This window comes from Schistocerca serialis, chromosome 4 (assembly GCF_023864345.2).
Source record: "Schistocerca serialis cubense isolate TAMUIC-IGC-003099 chromosome 4, iqSchSeri2.2, whole genome shotgun sequence".
Lineage (NCBI taxonomy): Eukaryota > Metazoa > Arthropoda > Insecta > Orthoptera > Acrididae > Schistocerca > Schistocerca serialis.
The window spans coordinates 434,688,863-434,709,588 of record NC_064641.1 but is presented as its reverse complement, the minus strand read 5'-3'; the positions used below and the strand labels follow the sequence as shown (position 1 = coordinate 434,709,588).

General features: G+C 44.1%; 1 protein-coding gene across 1 annotated transcript in view; it reads left to right on the top strand.

Annotated features, from left to right (window-relative positions):
- LOC126475040 (juvenile hormone esterase-like) overlaps positions 1 to 20,726 on the top strand; it is an 89,386-nt gene that overhangs the window by 31,722 nt on the left and 36,938 nt on the right. The window contains 1 exon segment of the mRNA XM_050102586.1: positions 1,039 to 1,224. Within this exon segment, the coding sequence (XP_049958543.1) occupies positions 1,039 to 1,224 (186 nt within the window).

Here is a 20,726-nt window from a genome sequence, read left to right as displayed (position 1 = left end):
CTCTAGCATCAGTAGATGTTCTGAAGAAATGCATCACATGAAGACCTCAGAATGTAAGTGAGCCTTTCAACAATGTTCCATGAAACAGGGTACCCAAAAACGTATTTGTGGGCTTCAAAACACGGAGTATCGTGGGCAGCGATGCTGTGATCAACTTGATTGATGGAAATGCAGGCAGAATAAGTATTCTGAAGCAATTTGGATCTACGTTTGGCCCTAATACAGAAGCAGTAAGCAGTCCTACAAGAACTGGACAGACAGTGGGTCTCCAAGGCAGAAATTATGAGAAAAAATTCCGTAGAAGCAGCAAGATCCCTGAGACGGAAAAAAGAGACTGCATCCAGCTGACCCTCAGGATGTTAAATATTAGGGAACTGGACAGTTTTAGATGGTCTATTCATTCAACAGTGAGTTTTGATTTACTTAAATTTCAAATGAGATTTCTGAAAAACTACTATTTTTGCAAACGCTTCCCCTTATCTCAGAAACTACTTTGACTTGCTCCGAAATTTTTAATTTTTATTGTCAGCGGATCTACAAAGGTAGAGACAGCACTCGTAGCTTCATTATAAAAACATATTTTTTTTTAATAATTTGATATTTTTTAAAATCTTTCTTTAAAAAATTTGTATCTTGATTGCTAACTACGATAGATACTTGATAGTAGATCAGTGAATGTATAAGGTGTGACTCAATATCCTGGAAAAGTTTCGTTTTATTATCTTATGTAATTCCTAAGAAAAATGGATACTATATGTTAAATTTAACATTATGAGGATAAGGCATTGATACTTCCCTTAAGATTTCCAAAACATGAATTAATTGCTAGTAGCAGGGAGGCGAAGTTTACCCAGGCTTAGGAACCTGCCTGCCATTCTGGATGAATGCTCCACCATACTTCTACATTCGATAATTTGCTTTTGTATTTTATACGGAAACAAAGTTCTGAAGCAATGAAAAATGATTTAATTTATTTTCTCTTTAGGTCGTTCATAGTGTTTTATTAAGTAAAAAATAGGAACAGTGTGTGTTTTACAGGTTTCCTGAGTACGGGTGACGAGGTAGTTCCCGGTAACGCAGGCAACAAGGACCAGCAGCTGGCGCTGACCTGGGTGCAGAGGAACATCGCCAGCTTCGGCGGCGACCCTCAGCTGGTCACTCTCTTTGGTGAGAGCGCTGGAGCCATGTGTGTGTCCTTCCACCTGGTGTCGCCGCTGTCCGCAGGTCGGTACAGAGTGCTGCTGACACTCAACTCTAACTCTTGAATCACCAAGTGTTTGCACGTAATCTATGGTCCTTGAAATCCCAGTGAGTTTCTTGAAATGGACTTCATCACTGGCAACGCATACTTTTGCGTGGCTATTTAATACACCTTCGAAGAAGACAATTACAATTGTGCTACTAGAAAGCCCTCCTAGACCCTTTTGCAACTATCCTATAATACAAAACCTGTCTATTGAAACTGTGATATTTCTTCGTTACTTAATGTTGAAAAATAGTCTGGGTTGAAAAGCTACTTATTTCAATACCGTGGGAAAGTAGCCGGCCATGAAATCCATTCGTCATACAGTCACAAAAAGAGAGGAGAGGACCTTGGTCACACCAGCAAACTTCCCCATAGCAGTCTGGCATAAGGACCACTCTTACATAAATATAAATCTGATCATACGGGTCCGGTTCGAGACCACACGGGCGTGAAACGGACCTGTTATGCCGTGCACAGCTGGTACCGCAGGTATTCTTAACAGTGGTTCAATCATGTGCTCCTAAGGCCAAGCTCGCTGGTGCGTTTAAGGTGCATATCCCTTATCTGCGACTCTATGAAACATGAATTTTATAACCAGTTATTTTAAACAATCTGATTATGCCATAAAGGGTGAAACGCGTTATTAAAGTAAATGACTTTATGACCGATACTGTTTTTCTATCTGAAATAATTCCAAGCCGTTGCAGTACCAGCCGGCCACAGTGGAATGGAATAGCTTCCTTCATTATTATCTGACCAAATAAAGCCTGCATGCAAGAACTTGAACGGTGGTGGACGGCTGGATGTTGGCGGCCTAACATTGTTAGCTCATCGAATCCTAAATCATTCTGCAGCTCTACAAAAGATAAAAACTCAGAGCTCACAGAAAAAGAACTTTATTCTAAAATCATGTATTCCCTTAGAGCATTAAATCGATAAAGTTTTACTTTAATATAATGGCAGCTTAGTGTTGCCTACTTGACGTTGAACTTCTACAACAACAGTTTCCCATTATCTGATCTTTTGGCGAATGGTGAATTCTTAATTTATATTTCAATATTTACATTTCCCGTTCTTGAATTATTTTTTCTCAGAAGCATGAAACAATAAAATGGCTGTATTTTTTCCGTCACCAAAGTTCTTTTGGTATAACTAGAACATAATACAGTGCGATATTGTAACGAATTAACCTGTTATTTTGTTAGTGAAAGAGATGCAAAAATAATCACCATTAACTTATCACCTTTAACCCAATTTAAACACAAGCAAATCGTAACAGCATTTCTGTGAACCTGCAGTAGGTAATTCGCAAATCCTGAGATATGTTAGTGTTAGGACTGTGCTGAGATATGAGCGAATATTAATCTCGGACATATTTCATTGCAAACAAAAATTTTCATACATTAAAAAAGGAACGCTACTGATATCATAGTTGAGCGCTAAATACTATTATGCAAAAAACTATTTGTCTATTAACTGATTTAACGGGCATCTCCGTAATAATTTAAGTTTGACGCGTTTTACGTTAACAGTCGTCAGCAGTCCCATAATTACTAAAATACAGTAACTACATATTAATTTGGCAAATGATACAGAGTAGAACTTGGACTTAGTAACGATTAAAATTAAAATTGTACAGCAATGTAATCAGTAAATTTGTTACTCAATTACTCAAATAAGGATACACCAATCACAGTTTTAACGCTTCATTAAAAATATCATTGAACACACAAAATAAGGTCTTGTCACAATTACGTATCAGAACTATCGAAATGACGATAGAATCCTGTAATTACAGAGAAAAATGTTTCAATTAAGCAAAAGAGTTCACAGTAATTCTGCTGTTTGTGAAATATACCGACCATATAAGGCAGTCGGACAGCACAGTAATCACAAGACTCAAGAAATCAGCCTCCTGTGGTCCGTAGATACCACGCTGTGTCCCACGAATCGTCGTCCTCACACGGGAGCAGCTGACAAATCACTCCAATGCTCGGTGCACCATCAAACGCCCTCTTTTTTCAGAGCACCACATGGCGAAACAAAGCGGCACTCTTCATTACCGCCGCGAGCACCTCGCACAGTCGCGGCATTTAAATTGCCACGGAGTAGTGACTCTCGTGACGGCACGGATAGCTTTTGGATGGTGAAGTGGAAGGTATTTTACTTGCAAGGAACGGCGGAATGGTTGACTGCTGTAAACATGTTACATGGGGGCCGCTATTACTGATTCTTGATTTATCGACCGTTATCAATGTTAAGACAGTCGTCATTATTGGCAAGGAAGATAAATTTTGTTTTTGAATCCTTAAAATCCGTAAGAAAATAATGATTTCCTATGGCTCAATCACCGGGTGTAACTACTTAAATTGGACGCCGCTTTGGTGAATTGTGTGTCCCTAATCCAACCCCCACTTACCTAACCGCAGAAAGGGGACCTACAGCTCAAAGTGGAATCCGAACCACGACTCGGTCCTGCTGATTCCTCCCATAGTTGAGAGGTGAAACCTTTCTTATAGGTGGACCGTAAGTTTCAATGGCCTGACTAGGATCCCATCTCGCGAAATCTCGGTTTGCAGGTACGTGTTTTACCAATTTCTTGTCTTAATTTTGATCGTTATTGTTCTTGGCATTTGATCTGGCGTCTGATTGGACGTCACATGATATATATGAAATGGGTCGTTGTGTACTGCACTTAGTTCTTGTAACGGAGGACAGCCAGTCCTTTGACCGAACAAGCTGAACTACCGTGCCGGCACCACTAGAGAACCAGGACCTTCGTTTCTAAAATTACAATAAACCATTTCAAATGCGTAAGTCATGAGCGATAATTTTACAATAGGGCGGCCCATAATTGAAAAGACACGAGAACATTATCTGGAGACCCATAATGCATCAATTGTAGATTACGATGGAGCCTTCGTTAGAGTGAAAAAGCATATGCTGTGGGACATAAAGGAAAGACTAGGCTATTCTAAACATTTAATACAAGTGGTACGGATTTTGTATTTAAATAACGAAATTTTAATTATTACAGGAAAGACAGAACAGACAAATAGCAATTAACAGAGGAATAAGACAAGGGGCAGTCTTTTCTCCACTTTATATAATACATACGTTGACAACATTATTTGATATTGGAAACTAAAAGTTAATGTTGGAATGAAATAAATTCTTAGAAACAAACATTGAAATACTATACTGTTTGCTGATGCCCAAAATAGTTTACAAAAGATGGAACATGATTTTCAATTTTCTCTGCATCGCTTGGACATTATAGGCAAACACTACAACTTGTACAGCTTGAAAATATCAGAAATTAAAACCAAAGTGATCATTTTTAGGGGAAAATATCCAGTACGTTCTAAAATAACTTTAAATAAAAAATCAATTTGAACAGGTATCTTACTATCAGTTATTAGATTATGATATAAATTATGAATACCACGAAGTCTTCAAGTAATTAGTTTCAAATGGGATGTGGCACAATAAATAGAACATTAGCCAGTAAAACTGGAAGACACAAAATCAAAATTCTGTAAGTTTCAAATGAGATGAGGTATAGTACATACAACATAAGACAGTAAAATCAGGAAAGATAAAAAAAAATTTCTTCGAAGTAGATTTTCACATAAGTAAGTGAAACTTGGACATTAACTAAGAAAGCACCAAAGAGTGCTACTGTCAGCTAAAATAAAATTTTTGAGGAAAGTGAAGGTATGCACTCCGACAGATCCAATAAAGAATTCTTAAACAAGAAAAGAATCAAATACATTTTCCATGAATGAAAGAACACAATATAGGATAACAAAGTGCAAGAAGTATGTTGGCGGAACGAAAGTCAAAAGAATTATCAGACCTGTAATAGACTATAGACCTAAAGGAAAGAGTGGTACAGGAAGACTAAGGACTGAATAAGCTACAAGCCTACTCCCTTAAGTGAAGTTTATTTAATAGCCTTGCCTAGGTCAGTAAACTTTATTATTGAAAATAATATTTTTTGAATTGGGCACTGCTTACGAAGGTGGGAGCACAGTAAGACATCGCAAGGAAGAGTAGTACAGAGCAGATAAACAGTACAGGTGCTGAGCACAGAAGTCCAAGAGCAACCGATTGTTGTAATATAACTGGGTAATCTTTTGCGGTCATAGTAAGTTGACATAAAAGTTATTTGACTATCGTAACGCATCGTAGGGTTAAAAGCTAGAGAAAAAAACTTTTCGGCTTTGATTACACTGGCCTTCTTCTCAGTCTACTGCCCAAGAAAGCCACTGTAATTTTTCACATTATGACGTGGAACGATACTCAGAATTTTTAATGTAAATTTCATTAAAATGTTCAAAATACCACTTCGTCAGCAAAAACTTCGCCACAAATAACGTTACACTCCAAGACCCAGTGAAAGCGTTGCTTCCAGATCACTGGAGAAATGTGTAACCACTGGACGTGAGTCCCAACTTGAGCAACCTGAGACGGTTGCTTCTTGCCCAATCGATAACGGTCGCTCCCACAAATTGCAATGGATCTTGCTGCTAGCAGATGATCACTGCAATGCCACCTCCTCTGGACCCTCCACCTCGTGCTGTTGGCTGCTGGATGAGTGGACTCAGCGACACAGTGGCACCGCAACACGACGATGACAATGCTTCGAGATCACTGGATACACGTGTAACAACTGGACGTGAGTCACAACTTCAGCAACCTGAGACTGTCGCTTCTCGCCCAATCGCTAACAGTCCCTAATACAGATTGCAATGGTTCTTGCTGCTAGCGGATGACCACTGCACTGCTGCCTCCTCTGGACCCTCCGCCTCCTGCTGTTAGCTGCTGGATGAGTGGACTCAGCGACACTGTGGCACCGCAACACGGCGTTGACAATGCTTCGAGATCACTGGATAAACGTGTAACAACTGGACGTGAGTCACAACTTCAGCGACCTGAGATAGTTGCTTATTGCGCAATATCTAACAGTCGCTCCTACAGATTGGAATTCTCCTTGCTGCTAGCGGAATATCACTGCACTGCCGCCTCCTCTTGACTCTCCGCCTCGTGCTGTTGGCTGCTGGATGAGTGGACTCAGCAACACAGTGACACCGCAACAGGGCGATGACAATGCTTCGAGATCACTGGATAAACCTGTAACAATTGGACGTGAGTCACAACTTCAGCAACCTGAGACAGTTGCTTGTTTCATAAACGCTAACAGTCGCTCCTACAGATTGCAATGGTTATAGCTTCTAGCGGATGATCACTGCACTGCCGCCTCCTCTTGCCTCTCCGTCTCCTGCTGTTGGCTGCTGGATGAGTGGACTCAGCGACACTGTGGCACCGCAACACGGTGATGACAATGCTTCGAGATCACTGGATAAGCGTGTAACAACTGGACGTGAGTCACAACATCAGCAACCTGAGACAGTTGCTTCTTGCCGAATCGCTAACAGTCGCTCCTACAGATTGCAATTGTTCTTGTTGCTAGTGGATGATAACTGCACTGCCGCCTCCTCTTGACTCTCCACCTCCTGCTGTTGGCTGTTGGATGAGTGGACTCAGCGACACTGTGACAACGCAACATGGGGATGACAATGCTTCGAGATCACTGGATAAACGTGTAACAACTGGACATGAGTCACAACTTCAGCAACCTGAGACTGTTGCTTCTTGCCCAATCGCTAACAGTCGCTCCTACAGATTGCAATGGTTCTTGCTGCTAGCGGATGATCACTGCACTGCCGCCTCCTCTTGCCTCTCCGCCTCCTGCTGTTGGCTGCTGGATGAGTGGACTCAGTGACACTGTGGCACTGCAACACGGCGATGACAATGCTTCGAGATCACTGGATAAACGTGTAACAACTGGACATGAGTCACAACTGCAGCAACCTGAGATAGTTGCTTCTTGCCGAATCGCTAACAGTCGCTCCTACAGATTGCAATTGTTCTTGCTGCTAGCGGATGATAACTGCACTGCCGCCTCCTCTTGACTCTCCACCTCCTGCTGTTGGCTGTTGGATGAGTGGACTCAGCGACACTGTGACAACGCAACATGGGGATGACAATGCTTCGAGATCACTGGATAAACGTGTAACAACTGGACATGAGTCACAACTTCAGCAACCTGAGACTGTTGCTTCTTGCCCAATCGCTAACAGTCGCTCCTACAGATTGCAATGGTTCTTGCTGCTAGCGGATGATCACTGCACTGCCGCCTCCTCTTGCCCCTCCGCCTCCTGCTGTTGGCTGCTGGATGAGTGGACTCAGTGACACTGTGGCACCGCAACCTTGCGGTGACAATGCTTCGAGATCATTGAATAAACGTGTAACAACTGTAACAACTCGACGTGAGTCACAAGTCCAGCAACTTGAGACTGTTGCTTCTTGCCCTATCGCTAACAGTCGCTCCCACAGATTGCAATGGTTCTTGCTGCTAGCGGATGATCACTGCACTGCCGCCTCCTCTTGACTCTCCGCCTCCTGCTGTTGGCTGCTGGATGAGTGGACTCAGCGACACTGTGGCACTGCAACACGGCGATGACAATGCTTCGAGATCACTGGATAAGCGTGTAACAACTGGACGTGAGTCACAACATCAGCAACCTGAGACTGTTGCTTCTTGCCCAATCGCTAACAGTCGCTCCTACAGATTGCTATGGTTCTTGCTGCTAGCGGATGATCACTGCACTGCCGCCTCCTCTTGCCTCTCCGCCTCCTGCTGTTGGCTGCTGGATGAGTGGACTCAGTGACACTGTGGCACTGCAACACGGCGATGACAATGCTTCGAGATCACTGGATAAACATGTAACAACTGGACATGAGTCACAACTTCAGCAACCTGAGACTGTTGCTTCTTGCCCAATCGCTAACAGTCGCTCCTACAGATTACAATGGTTCTTGCTGCTAGCGGATGATCACTGCACTGCCGCCTCCTCTTGCCTCTCCGCCTCCTGCTGTTGGCTGCTGGATGAGTGGACTCAGCGACACTGTGGCACCGCAACACGGCGATGACAATGCTTCGAGATCACTGGATAAACGTGTAACAACTGGACATGAGTCACAACTTCAGCAACCTGAGACCGTTGCTTCTTGCCGAATCGCTAACAGTCGCTCCTACAGATTGCAATTGTTCTTGTTGCTAGCGGATGATAACTGCACTGCCGCCTCCTCTTGACTCTCCACCTCCTGCTGTTGGCTGTTGGATGAGTGGACTCAGCGACACTGTGACACTGCAACATGGGGATGACAATGCTTCGAGATCACTGGATAAACGTGTAACAACTGGACATGAGTCACAACTTCAGCAACCTGAGACTGTTGCTTCTTGCCCAATCGCTAACAGTCGCTCCTACAGATTGCAATGGTTCTTGCTGCTAGCGGATGATCACTGCACTGCCGCCTCCTCTTGCCTCTCCGCCTCCTGCTGTTGGCTGTCGGATGAGTGGACTCAGTGACACTGTGGCACCGCAACCTTGCGGTGACAATGCTTCGAGATCATTGAATAAACGTGTAACAACTGTAACAACTCGACGTGAGTCCAGCAACTTGAGACTGTTGCTTCTTGCCCTATCGCTAACAGTCGCTCCCACAGATTGCAATGGTTCTTGCTGCTAGCGGATGATCACTGCACTGCCGCCTCCTCTTGACTCTCCGCCTCCTGCTGTTGGCTGCTGGATGAGTGGACTCAGCGACACTGTGGCACTGCAACACGGCGATGACAATGCTTCGAGATCACTGGATAAACGTGTAACAACTGGACGTGAGTCACAACTTCAGCAACCTGAGACTGTTGCTTCTTGCCCAGTCGCTAACAGTCGCTCCTACAGATTGCAATGGTTCTTGCTGCTAGCGGATGATCACTGCACTGCAGCCTCCTCTTGACTCTCCGCCTCCTGCTGTTGGCTACCAGATGAGTGGACTCAGCGGCACTGTGGCACTGCAACACGACGATGACAATGCTTCGAGATCATTGGATAAACGTGTAACAACTGGACGTGAGTCACAACTTCAGCAACCTGAGACTGTTGCTTCTTGCCCAATCGCTAACAGTCGCTCCTACAGATTACAATGGTTCTTGCTGCTAGCGGATGATCACTGCACTGCCGCCTCCTCTTGCCTCTCCACCTCCTGCTGTTGGCTGCTGGATGAGTGGACTCAGCGACACTGTGGCACCGCAACACGGCGATGACAATGCTTCGAGATCACTGGATAAACGTGTAACAACTGGACATGAGTCACAACTTCAGCAACCTGAGACAGTTGCTTCTTGCCGAATCGCTAACAGTCGCTCCTACAGATTGCAATTGTTCTTGTTGCTAGCGGATGATAACTGCACTGCCGCCTCCTCTTGACTCTCCACCTCCTGCTGTTGGCTGTTGGATGAGTGGACTCAGCGACACTGTGACACTGCAACATGGGGATGACAATGCTTCGAGATCACTGGATAAACGTGTAACAACTGGACATGAGTCACAACTTCAGCAACCTGAGACTGTTGCTTCTTGCCCAATCGCTAACAGTCGCTCCTACAGATTGCAATGGTTCTTGCTGCTAGCGGATGATCACTGCACTGCCGCCTCCTCTTGCCTCTCCGCCTCCTGCTGTTGGCTGTTGGATGAGTGGACTCAGTGACACTGTGGCACCGCAACCTTGCGGTGACAATGCTTCGAGATCATTGAATAAACGTGTAACAACTGTAACAACTCGACGTGAGTCACAAGTCCAGCAACTTGAGACTGTTGCTTCTTGCCCTATCGCTAACAGTCGCTCCCACAGATTGCAATGGTTCTTGCTGCTAGCGGATGATCACTGCACTGCCGCCTCCTCTTGACTCTCCGCCTCCTGCTGTTGGCTGCTGGATGAGTGGACTCAGCGACACTGTGGCACTGCAACACGGCGATGACAATGCTTCGAGATCACTGGATAAACGTGTAACAACTGGACGTGAGTCACAACTTCAGCAACCTGAGACTGTTGCTTCTTGCCCAGTCGCTAACAGTCGCTCCTACAGATTGCAATGGTTCTTGCTGCTAGCGGATGATCACTGCACTGCAGCCTCCTCTTGACTCTCCGCCTCCTGCTGTTGGCTACCAGATGAGTGGACTCAGCGGCACTGTGGCACCGCAACACGACGATGACAATGCTTCGAGATCATTGGATAAACGTGTAACAACTGGACGTGAGTCACAACTTCAGCAACCTGAGACTGTTGCTTCTTGCCCAACCGCTAACAGTCGCTCCCACAGATTGCAATGGTTCTTGCTGCTAGCGGATGATCACTGCACTGCCGCCTCCTCTTGACTCTCCGCCTCGTGCTTTTGGCTGCTGGATGAGTGGTTCAGCAACACTGTGGCACCGCACAACGGCGATGACAATGCAGTGGTTGAGCGCCAAACTGGAATTTAAAACTTGCCGAAAGATCTGACACAGTGGTACAGAGTGCAGAACTTCATCGACAATATTTCAAATATGTTTTCGGAGTATTATGGCGTTATAGACAGTTGCTTTCGATAGATCGTTACAGAGTTATTGTACGTATTTCGAACTCTTACTGCATTTATCATTCTGCCTGTACTGCACCGAAAAATCTGCACAACAGTGGAAATACCGTTATTATGTTCCGTGTGCATATTTTGAGAAAACTTGCTCCATTCACTCACGGTGATTGCTGCGAACCATTTAACATTTATTTTAATAACTACAACCTCGTTACTATCATCAAAATTTAACTCGAAGTGAGACGTCTTCTTTTCTAGGTGGATATCTGTTCTCTGTTTGAACAAACAAGCTCACAGAGCACGGACTTAGCTGGAATACCTAAACGTTTAAGACAGAATTGACATTGCGTTTTGTGTAAAACGTTTTTTGATGGCCATCAGATTAAGGGATCATTGCTTCTAGATAAATTTCTCTTAGGTAGCTATTGGTTGCGTGGGCAGAGGAGCGGACAGAGAGATTCAGGTCACTCTGTTGACCTTGGGGTATTAAACTGACTCTAAACGACGTAAGAATCAGCATCGATCAAAGGCATGAGATTGCAGGAGACAATGGAAACCACTACATAAAAGAAAAAAAATGTGTATCCACAGGACATGTGGTCGGTAATTGAAATCATCTCTTCATTGGCAAAATGTTCTCGAATAGCCCCACATCCGGTTCTCCGGGAGGGGACTGCCAGTGGAGAAGTGGCCATGAGAAAGAATGGAACGACAAACTGTGAGATAACGTTCTGCGAGTCACAATACGGAATGGCAGAACTTTGAATATAGTAGGAAATGTTGAAAATGTCAATAAGGAAATTCTAAGTCTCGATCTAGGAATAATGTAGTGTCAGTGAAGTGAAATGGAAAGAAGACAATGATAAGTTGTCAGACTACTATAAGGTAATAATAACAGCAGCGTAAAACAATGCAACGGGAGTAGGATTCATTATGAATACGAAAGTAGGGCAGAGAGGGAGTTAGTGCGAAACAGTTCAGTGATAGGTTTGTTGTAATTATAATCGACATCAAACCAAGACCGACATCGATAGTTCAGGTATACGTGCCGACAACACAAGCAGGAGATGAAGAGATAAGGAAAGTATGTAAGAATACTGAACTGGTAATTCCTTATGTAAAGGGAAATGAAAATCTCATAATTATGGGGGAGGAAAAGTGGTTCTAGAGAAAGGAGCATAAGAAAGGATTACGCAAGAATATGGGTTTGGTAGTAGGAATGGAGGGGAGAAAGACTAATGGAGTTCTGTAACAAATTTCAAGTGGTAATAACGAACACTCTGTTCAACAATCACAGGAGGAGTTGGTACACTTGTCAAAAAATCACGGAGACACGGGAAGATTCAAGTCGGATTACATCATGATCCGACAGAGATTTCAAACTTATATTATAAGACTACCTATTAGCAGATATAAACTCGTATCTCAATTTAGTAATGATGAATTATAGGCTGAAGTTTAACAGAATCGTCCAGAAGAATCAGAATGGAAGTAAGTGGGATACTGAAGTACATTGGAATGATGAGACACATTTGAAATTCGCTAAGCATGTCGGTACTGCGATATGGAGTACCAGAGTAGGCATTTCAGTTGATGAGGGCTGGACATCTATACAAAGGGAACACACAGATTTTGGACAGACAATCGTAGCCACAAGACAGGTAACTCTGAAGATATCTTGGAAGACAGATGAAGTAATTCAACTCCAAACGAAAGAAGGGAATTCAGAAATGTTCAGTTCAACAGTAGTATAAATCCCTTGAGAATGAAATAAATGGGAAGTGCTAGATAGTCAAAGCAAATGCTTGCAAGAAAAATGTGAAGAAATCGGAAATGATCGCCAGAAGGGCTGACTCAGCATAAGAAAAAGTCAAAAGGACTTTCTGTCGAATTAAAATACAACGTGACAACATGAAGAGTGCAATAGAAATTTCACTTTTAAACTCGGATAGGTTGGTTGGTTGATTTGGGATAAGGGGACCAACAGCGAGGTCATCGGTTCCATCGTCTAGAGAAGGATGGGGACGGAAGTCGGCCGTGCCCTTTCAAAGGAACCATCCCGGCATTTGCCGCAGAGATTTAGGGAAATTACGGAAAACCTAAATCAGAATGGCAGGACGCAGGTTTGAACCGTCGTGTTCCCGAATGCGAGTCCAGTGTTTCAACCACTGCGCTAGCTCGCTCGGTAAACTCGGCTAGGTTGAAAGAGTACGTTGAAGGCCTTTGCGAGGGGGACTCTTTGTAAGACGATGTCATAGAAGAAGAAATCGTAATCGAAATGGAAGGCATAGGGGATACAGTATTAGAGTGAGAATTTAAAACAGCTGTGGAAGACTTGAGATCAAATAAGACAGAAGGGACAGATAACACTCCATCGCAGTTCCTAAAATTACTGGGGGATGTGGCATGCAAACGACTATTGAAGTTGGTGTGTAGAGTACATGAGACTGGTGACGTAGCAATAGATTTCCGAAGATAGAATGCCAGTAAGTACGAGAACAATCGCACAATCAGCATAAGAGCTCATGTATCCCAGCTGCTGACAAGAAAATATACAGGAGAAAAGATAGACATACGAGACTGTGTTAAATAACGATCAGTTTGGGTTTAGGAAAGGTAATATCCCCAGATAGGTGGCTCTAACGTTGCACTGCACAAGAGCCAGGAAGGAACAATAATGTCAGATGACCTAGAACGAAGTGCTCAGACTAAAAGTGTGTAAGACATGGATTCAGGCATTTACCTGAACTGTTCAATTTGCACATAGAAAATGCAATGATATAAATAAAATTCATGTGGAAGAATGGGTTTAAAATTTATGGCGAGAGGATATCAAAAATAAGATTCGCTTATAACGTTGCTATCTTCGGTGAAAGTTAAGAAGAATTACAGAATCTGTTGAATGGACTCGAGAGTGTAATGAGTAAGGAATATGAATTGAGAAATAACAGGAAAAAGACGAAAGTAATAAGAAGCCAGAGAAATGAGAGTAGGGAGGAACTTGACATCAGAACTGGTTATTACGAAGTAGAATTCTTCTATCTTGAAAGCAAAATAACCCTTGACGGACAAGGCAAGGAGGAAGTAAAAAGCACAGTAGCACAGACAAAGAGCGCATTTCTTGCCAAAAGGAGTATAAAACATATGCCTTAAATTGAAGAAGAAATTACTGAGAATGTACATTTGGAGCACATCTTTCTATGGTAGTGAATCGTGGACTGTGGGAAAACCGGAACAGAGGAGAATCGGAGAATTATAGAAGAATGTTGATAATTAGGTGGACCGATAACGTAAGGAATGAGAGTGTCCTCGGGAGAACCATCGAGGAAAAGAATATATGGAAAACACTTACAAGAAGATGATACAGGATGGTAGGAGGTGTGTTAAGCCATCAGGCAATATGTTACGTAGTACGAGAGGGAACTGTAGAGGGAAAAGAACGGTAGGGAGAAGACAGAGATTGGAATACATCCAGCAAATAACTGAGAACTTAGGATGCAAGTTCTGAAATCAAGACTTGCAGGAGATAAATTCCTGGCGGGCCCCATAACCAGTCAGAGGGCTGATGACTAAAAAATGTCCGCATGACAAGTGGTTGCAAACGGATGACAGCATCTCGTGCGGTTTGCACTATACTGGAAACATATACTGACTACGATACAACGTCATAGTCTTCGTAAAAGGAATACTTATGCAACAGCTCCGTCGAAACTATGTACCTGTTTAGTGCGTGTTTGATGTGTGATATTTTCTTTTCAAATCAAGAACAGGCATAATAGGCATTTAGGCACCAAGTGTTTTCTGCATTAGTGCAGCGTTATAAAGAACTGACCGTTATTACCTTCTCCTCTTTTAATGGCTGGGGAAAACCGCACACGACAACAGGATTTGTAAACCTATACACGCACATGGTCCACAGAGATTTTTTGTACAGCTTCGAGAATGTTTCGGACGACAACTTTATACACCATACTAACTAATTCAGCGTGTCGAGTGGGGCGCTATTGTAACAGCCAGCTCTGTAACCTCCTTTCTGTTCACTGACGTCGTTGTACAGACGTTTCAGATAGAAAGAACTGAGTACATGGATCTTTCGATCGGTGCAAGAGTGGATTAACTTCACTGGCAAGTGTGGGATCAACGTGGCTGGCTCGATTCACGGCCTGGTTGGAGATTTTCTCCAGTCGGGCACTGAGTGTTCTCTGGTAGTCGTCATCATTTCATCATCTTCGAGGCGCAGGTCGTCTCAGTGTCGTTACATAAAAAGTCTTGTGCCTGGCGGCGAACCGCCACACGAGGGAGAAGTAGATCACCGTCTCTGTTTTCTGTAGCGATGGATACCATATAACAGTATTTTTACCTTTGTGTTTCAAAAATGGTTCAAATGGCTCTGAGCACTATGGGACTTAACATCTATGGTCATCAGCCCCCTAGAACTTAAAACTACTTAAACCTAACTAACCTAAGGACATCACACAACACCCAGTCATCACGAGGCAGAGACCTTTGTGTTTCGAATTGTACGTTCGGATAGTAACACATTATTGACTTCTTCACTGTTGTCTAAGTAATTATACAGGAACACTGGTAACTGGAGTGAAAAACCGAATGAATTGTAACTACATGATTAGGATGAGAAACCAAGAGGGACTCCAGGTCTCTTTTATCAAAACACTGCGAAAAAATATTTTTGAAAACATTCGGAACATCGTCGGGAGAGTTCAGGTGAAAGCTTTCATACCCTACGAGTTGAGCAAGGAGGCAACATTTGGGATTAAAAGTATTTCTCAACTATTTGTTCATATATGTGAAATTTCTGACTAATCCATACACACTTTTGGAAAATAATTTAGCCGGCCGAAGTGGCCGTGCGGTTAAAGGCGCTGCAGTCTGGAACCGCAAGACCGACCGCTACGGTCGCAGGTTCGAATCCTGACTCGGGCATGGATGTTTGTGATGTCCTTAGGTTCGTTACGTTTCACTAGATCTAAGTTCTAGGGGACTAATGACCTCAGCAGTTGAGTCCCATAGTGCTCAGAGCCATTTTGTTGAAAATAATTTAGTCTAGTAGGGAAAACGAAGAACCTCAATAACAATTGAAATTATAAAACCTTGTTCGAAGCCTTTAGTAATAATGGAACCTGCGAGATGGCAGCAACACATCGACCGTACATCTGCAGACGACTATAGGTTTGTGTGATGTAGGACACTGCTGTTGCTCCTGGTGTGAACACCGTAAAACATCCACAGAAGAGTAAATTTCTAGATGGGAAAAGCACATGCCATTTGCACACATATCTATAAACGTATTTAAGGGCAGAATGGAAAATCGATGAACGAAGCAGCTACGTTGCTTTTGAAGGAAAGAGCGGCGAATATGCAATGTTCTGATGTGGCTAGTAACAAGATACAAGGCTAATTGGTCTTCTACATAATGTCGCGGGCATACTTCCTTTCCACAAAGTGCAGCATGTGCCATTTAAAATATATGTAAACAATGTGTTAACCAATAATTCACACATCTATATCACTAAACGACTATCGCTGTTCACGTATCATAATGCACAGCCGCAATTGCAGGTTGCTTGTCTAACGGTTTCCAAGGCCAACAAAAACTGCTTTTCACTGTATATCATGAGTGTCATGTATTATTGATCCAACTGAAAAATTTAAAATCCTGTCATAAGTTGCTCATTAAAAGGTACAATTTAATGTCAAAGTTGTAACACGTAACCCAGACACTACAATCAGAAATTTTGTACACTACTGGCCATTATACTCGTAATTGCTACACCAAGAAGAAATGCAGATGATAAACGGGTATTCATTGGACAAATATATTATACTAGAACTGACATGTGATTACATTTTCACGCAATTTGGGTCATAGATCCTGAGAAATCAGTACCCAGAACAACCACCTCTGACCGTAATAACGGCCTTGATACGCCTGGGCATTGAGTCAAACAGAGTTTGGGTGGCGTGTACAGGTACAGCTGCCCATGCAGCTTCAACACGATATCACAGTTCATCAAGAGTAGTGACAGGTGTACTGTGACGAGCCAGTTGCTCGGCCACCACTGACCAGACGTTTTCAATTGGTGAGAGATCTGGAGAATGTGCTGGCCGGGGCAGCAGTCGAACATTTTCTGTATCCAGAAAGGACCGTACATGACCTGCAACATGCGGTCGTGCATTATCCTGCTGAAATGTAGGGTTTCGCAGGGATCGAATGAAGGGTAGAGCCACGGGTCGTAACACATCTGAAATGTAACGTCCACTGTTCAAAGTGTCGTCAATGCGAACAAGAGGTGACCGAGACGTGTAACCAATGGCTCCCCATACCATCACGCTGGGTAATACGCCAGTATGACGATGACGAATACGCACTTCCAATGTGCGTTCACCGCGATGCCGCCAAACACGGATGCGACCATCATGATGATGTAAACAGAACCTGGATTCATCCGAAAAAATGACGTTTTGCCATTCGTACACCCAGGTTCGTCGTTGAGTACACCATCGCAGGCGCTCCTGTCTGTGACGCAGCGTCAAGGGTAACCGCAGCCATGGTCTCCGAGCTGATAGTCCATGATGCTGCAAACGTCGTCGAACTGTTCGTGCAGATTGTTGTTGTCTTACAAACGTCCCCATCTGTTGACTAAGGGATCGAGACATGGCTGCACGATCCGTTACAGCCATGCGGGTAAGATGCCTGTCATCTCGACTGCTAGTGATACGAGGCCGTTGGAATCCAGCACGGCGTTCCGTATTACCCATCTGAACCCACCGATTCCATATTCTGCTAACAGTCATTGGATCTCGACCAACTCGAGCAGCAATGTCGCGATACGATAAACCGCAATCGCGATAGGCTACAATCCGATCTTTATCATAGTCGGAAACGTGATGGTACACATTTCTCCTCCTTACACGAGGCATCACAACAACGTTTTTCACCAGGCAACGCCGGTCAACTGCTGTTTGTGTATGAGAAATCGGTTGGAAACTTTCCTCATGCCAGCACGTTGTAGATGTCGCCACCGGCGCCAACCTTGTGTGAATGCTCTGAAAAGCTAACCATTTGCATATCGCAGAATCTTCTTCCTGTCGGTTAAATTTCGCGTATGTAGCACGTCATCTTCGTGGTGTAGCAATTATAGTAGCCAGTAGTGTATATGTCTTGAGCCATCCTAAGTCACGCCGCGAAAATTACCCATAATACACTCACCCAGAATTCAAGAATGAAAGCACTTAGTAGTTTCCAACAGACTTTACAGGTAACTTCAAACCTGTACAAATCTTTATGTCGCTGACGCACCCTGCAAAACGAAGGAACGGAAAAAGCTTATCGCTTAGACTGCTGCATGGAATGATATGGGACAATTAATACGTGTAGATACGACTCCGACAGGTGACACGTACGTAAGCATCATGTCTGATCACCTGCATCCATTCATGTCCATTGTGCACTCCGGCGGTCTTGGGCAATTCCAGCAGAACAATGCGGCACTCCACAAGTCCAGAATTGCTACAGAGTGGCTCCAGGACACACTTCGAAGTTTAAACACTTCCGCTGTCCACCAAACTCCCCAGACATGAACATTATTGAGCATATCTGGAATGCCTTGCAACGTGCTGTTCAGAAGAGATCTCAAACGCCTCGTACTCTTATGGGTTTATGGATAGCCCTGCAAGATTCATAGTGTCAATTCCCACCAACTCTATTTCAGACGTTATTCGAGTCCATGTCACGTCGTGTCGTGGTACTTCTGCGTGTTCACGAGGGTCCTACACGATATTAGGTAGGTGTACCAATTTTTCTGGCTCTTCAGTGTATATACGTATCACAGATGCACGTGAGACCTTAGGAGGTGGATGTAAATAGACAAGTGGCTTAGCAAAAAACATACTTAACGAACGATACGAAAAAGGCACAATCAAAAAAACGCCTACAGTGAAGTGACAAGTTCGGTGAAGGGAAGCTTTACAAAACATGCAACGTCAAAGTAGGAAAAAGTAAAAAAAAAAGAATCGGATTGACCTCCTTTAAGGTTATCTGTCGTACATAAGTGAATACGGGAACAGTGCAGAATGAGAAACAGTTTAAGAAAGTGAACCGTAGTGCAGCGCACGAAATACTACAGAATGCCAAAAGCTGCCAAGTGCAGATGTGAAATGATGCCTTTCGACACCAGCAGCTGCTAGTAAGGAGGGAAGGAGCAGAATATGTAAAGAAACACCAATAACCACGGAAGATGCTTTATAAATAAAAGCGAAATGCATCTAGTGTAATTCTTTTTAATTACATTGCAGTCAGATCAAGACCGATAACCTATAGTAACAGATGTTAACAGCTGCTGCGGAAGACGGCGACGCAAGCAGACGTATAATAGAGAATGGCTTATGTGGTGTCACCGCCAGACACCACACTTGCTAGGTGGTAGCTTAAATCGGCCGCGGTCCATGTAGTACATGTCGGACCCGCGTGTCGCCACTGTGATCGCAGACCTAGCGCCACCACCAAGGCAGGTCTCGTGATACGAGAGAGCAATCGCCCCAGTTGTACGAGAACCTAGCTACCGCCCAGTTGTACGAGAACCTAGCTACCGCCCAGTTGTACGAGAACCTAGCTACCGCCCAGTTGTACGAAGCCTTTCTCTCTCATTAGCCGAGAGACAGAATAGCCATCAGCTAAGTTAATGGCTACGAACTTGCAAGGCGCCATTTGTATCAGTGCCTATAGCTTACGAGTATTCAAGAGAGATGTATTCCAAGGACTAATAAAAAGATAAGTAATAAGCATCTACATACTTTTCTCCTTATTCATTTATAAGTTCTCATGTTCCAGACTTCACGCCCGTCTGCGTCCACCTTGCGTGCCCTATCGGCTACAGCGTTAGTCTAGAGTTCATTTTCAGCCATCTCAACTTCACGGTGTCGGCCCAGCTACCGACACAACATTTATTGGCGACGAGCAAAAGAGTTTGTATTAATTCGTTTACAACATTGGCGACGATTTAAAGTGTTCTGATTGCTTACATTTAATTGTGTCATGGCTTCGCCACATTCTCCAGATGTACTGTCCGAATTTTATCGCTTGCAGAATCAGCAGACGCAGGCGTTACTGGATGCCCTTGGACAGCTCGTCCAGGGTCAACGTACCATTCAAACCGATGCGGCCGCCGCCGCTTCTTCGCTACCGCTGCCACTAAACGCTGTTGCACCTCCCTTTCGACCATACGTGGCAGCCGATGAGACGTGGCAAGAGTGGTCTCGCCAGTTCAACTTTCACCTCGCTGCCTACAGAATTCAAGGTAATGAGCGGCAGCCGTTTTTGCTTTCTTGTGTCGGTGTGTCCACATACCGTGTGATAGTGAAATTGTTTCCCCGGCGCGACGTAGCAACTCTGTCCTACGAGGAAATTTTGTCTGCATTAGATGCCTATTTCAAAGAAACAGTTAATGTGGTTGCAAAACGGTATACGTTCTTTCGTACGAAACGTACGGCCGGTCAAACTAATAGGGAGTGGGTAGCAACATTGCAAGGACTTACTAGGGACTGTGCCTTTGAATGTGACTGTGGTCTTTCTTATTCAGATACCATGGTGCGTGATGCAATTGCACAGAACGTTTCTGATGTTCGCATACGGGAGCAAATTTTGAAACTAGTTAATCCCTCCCTTCAACAAGTGATAGACATATTGGATAGACAGGACACACTTGACTGTGCTCAGGAATCTTTTGAAACTTCGCCAGCCGTGTGTAACATTAACCGGCCCGCTGGACGCGCTGCGCGGCCCGGTAACCGGGCCTTGCGCACGTCGACACAGCGACCGCCGCGTGCTAAGCCACGTGTGCCGCGCCAGCACACAAATGCAGTGAAATCATGCCCGCGGTGTGCTACTAGACATTCGCGTGAACATTGCCCGTCACGCCAAGCTATTTGCTTTTTCTGCAATAAGAAAGGACATGTTCAAAGTGTTTGCCAGAAAA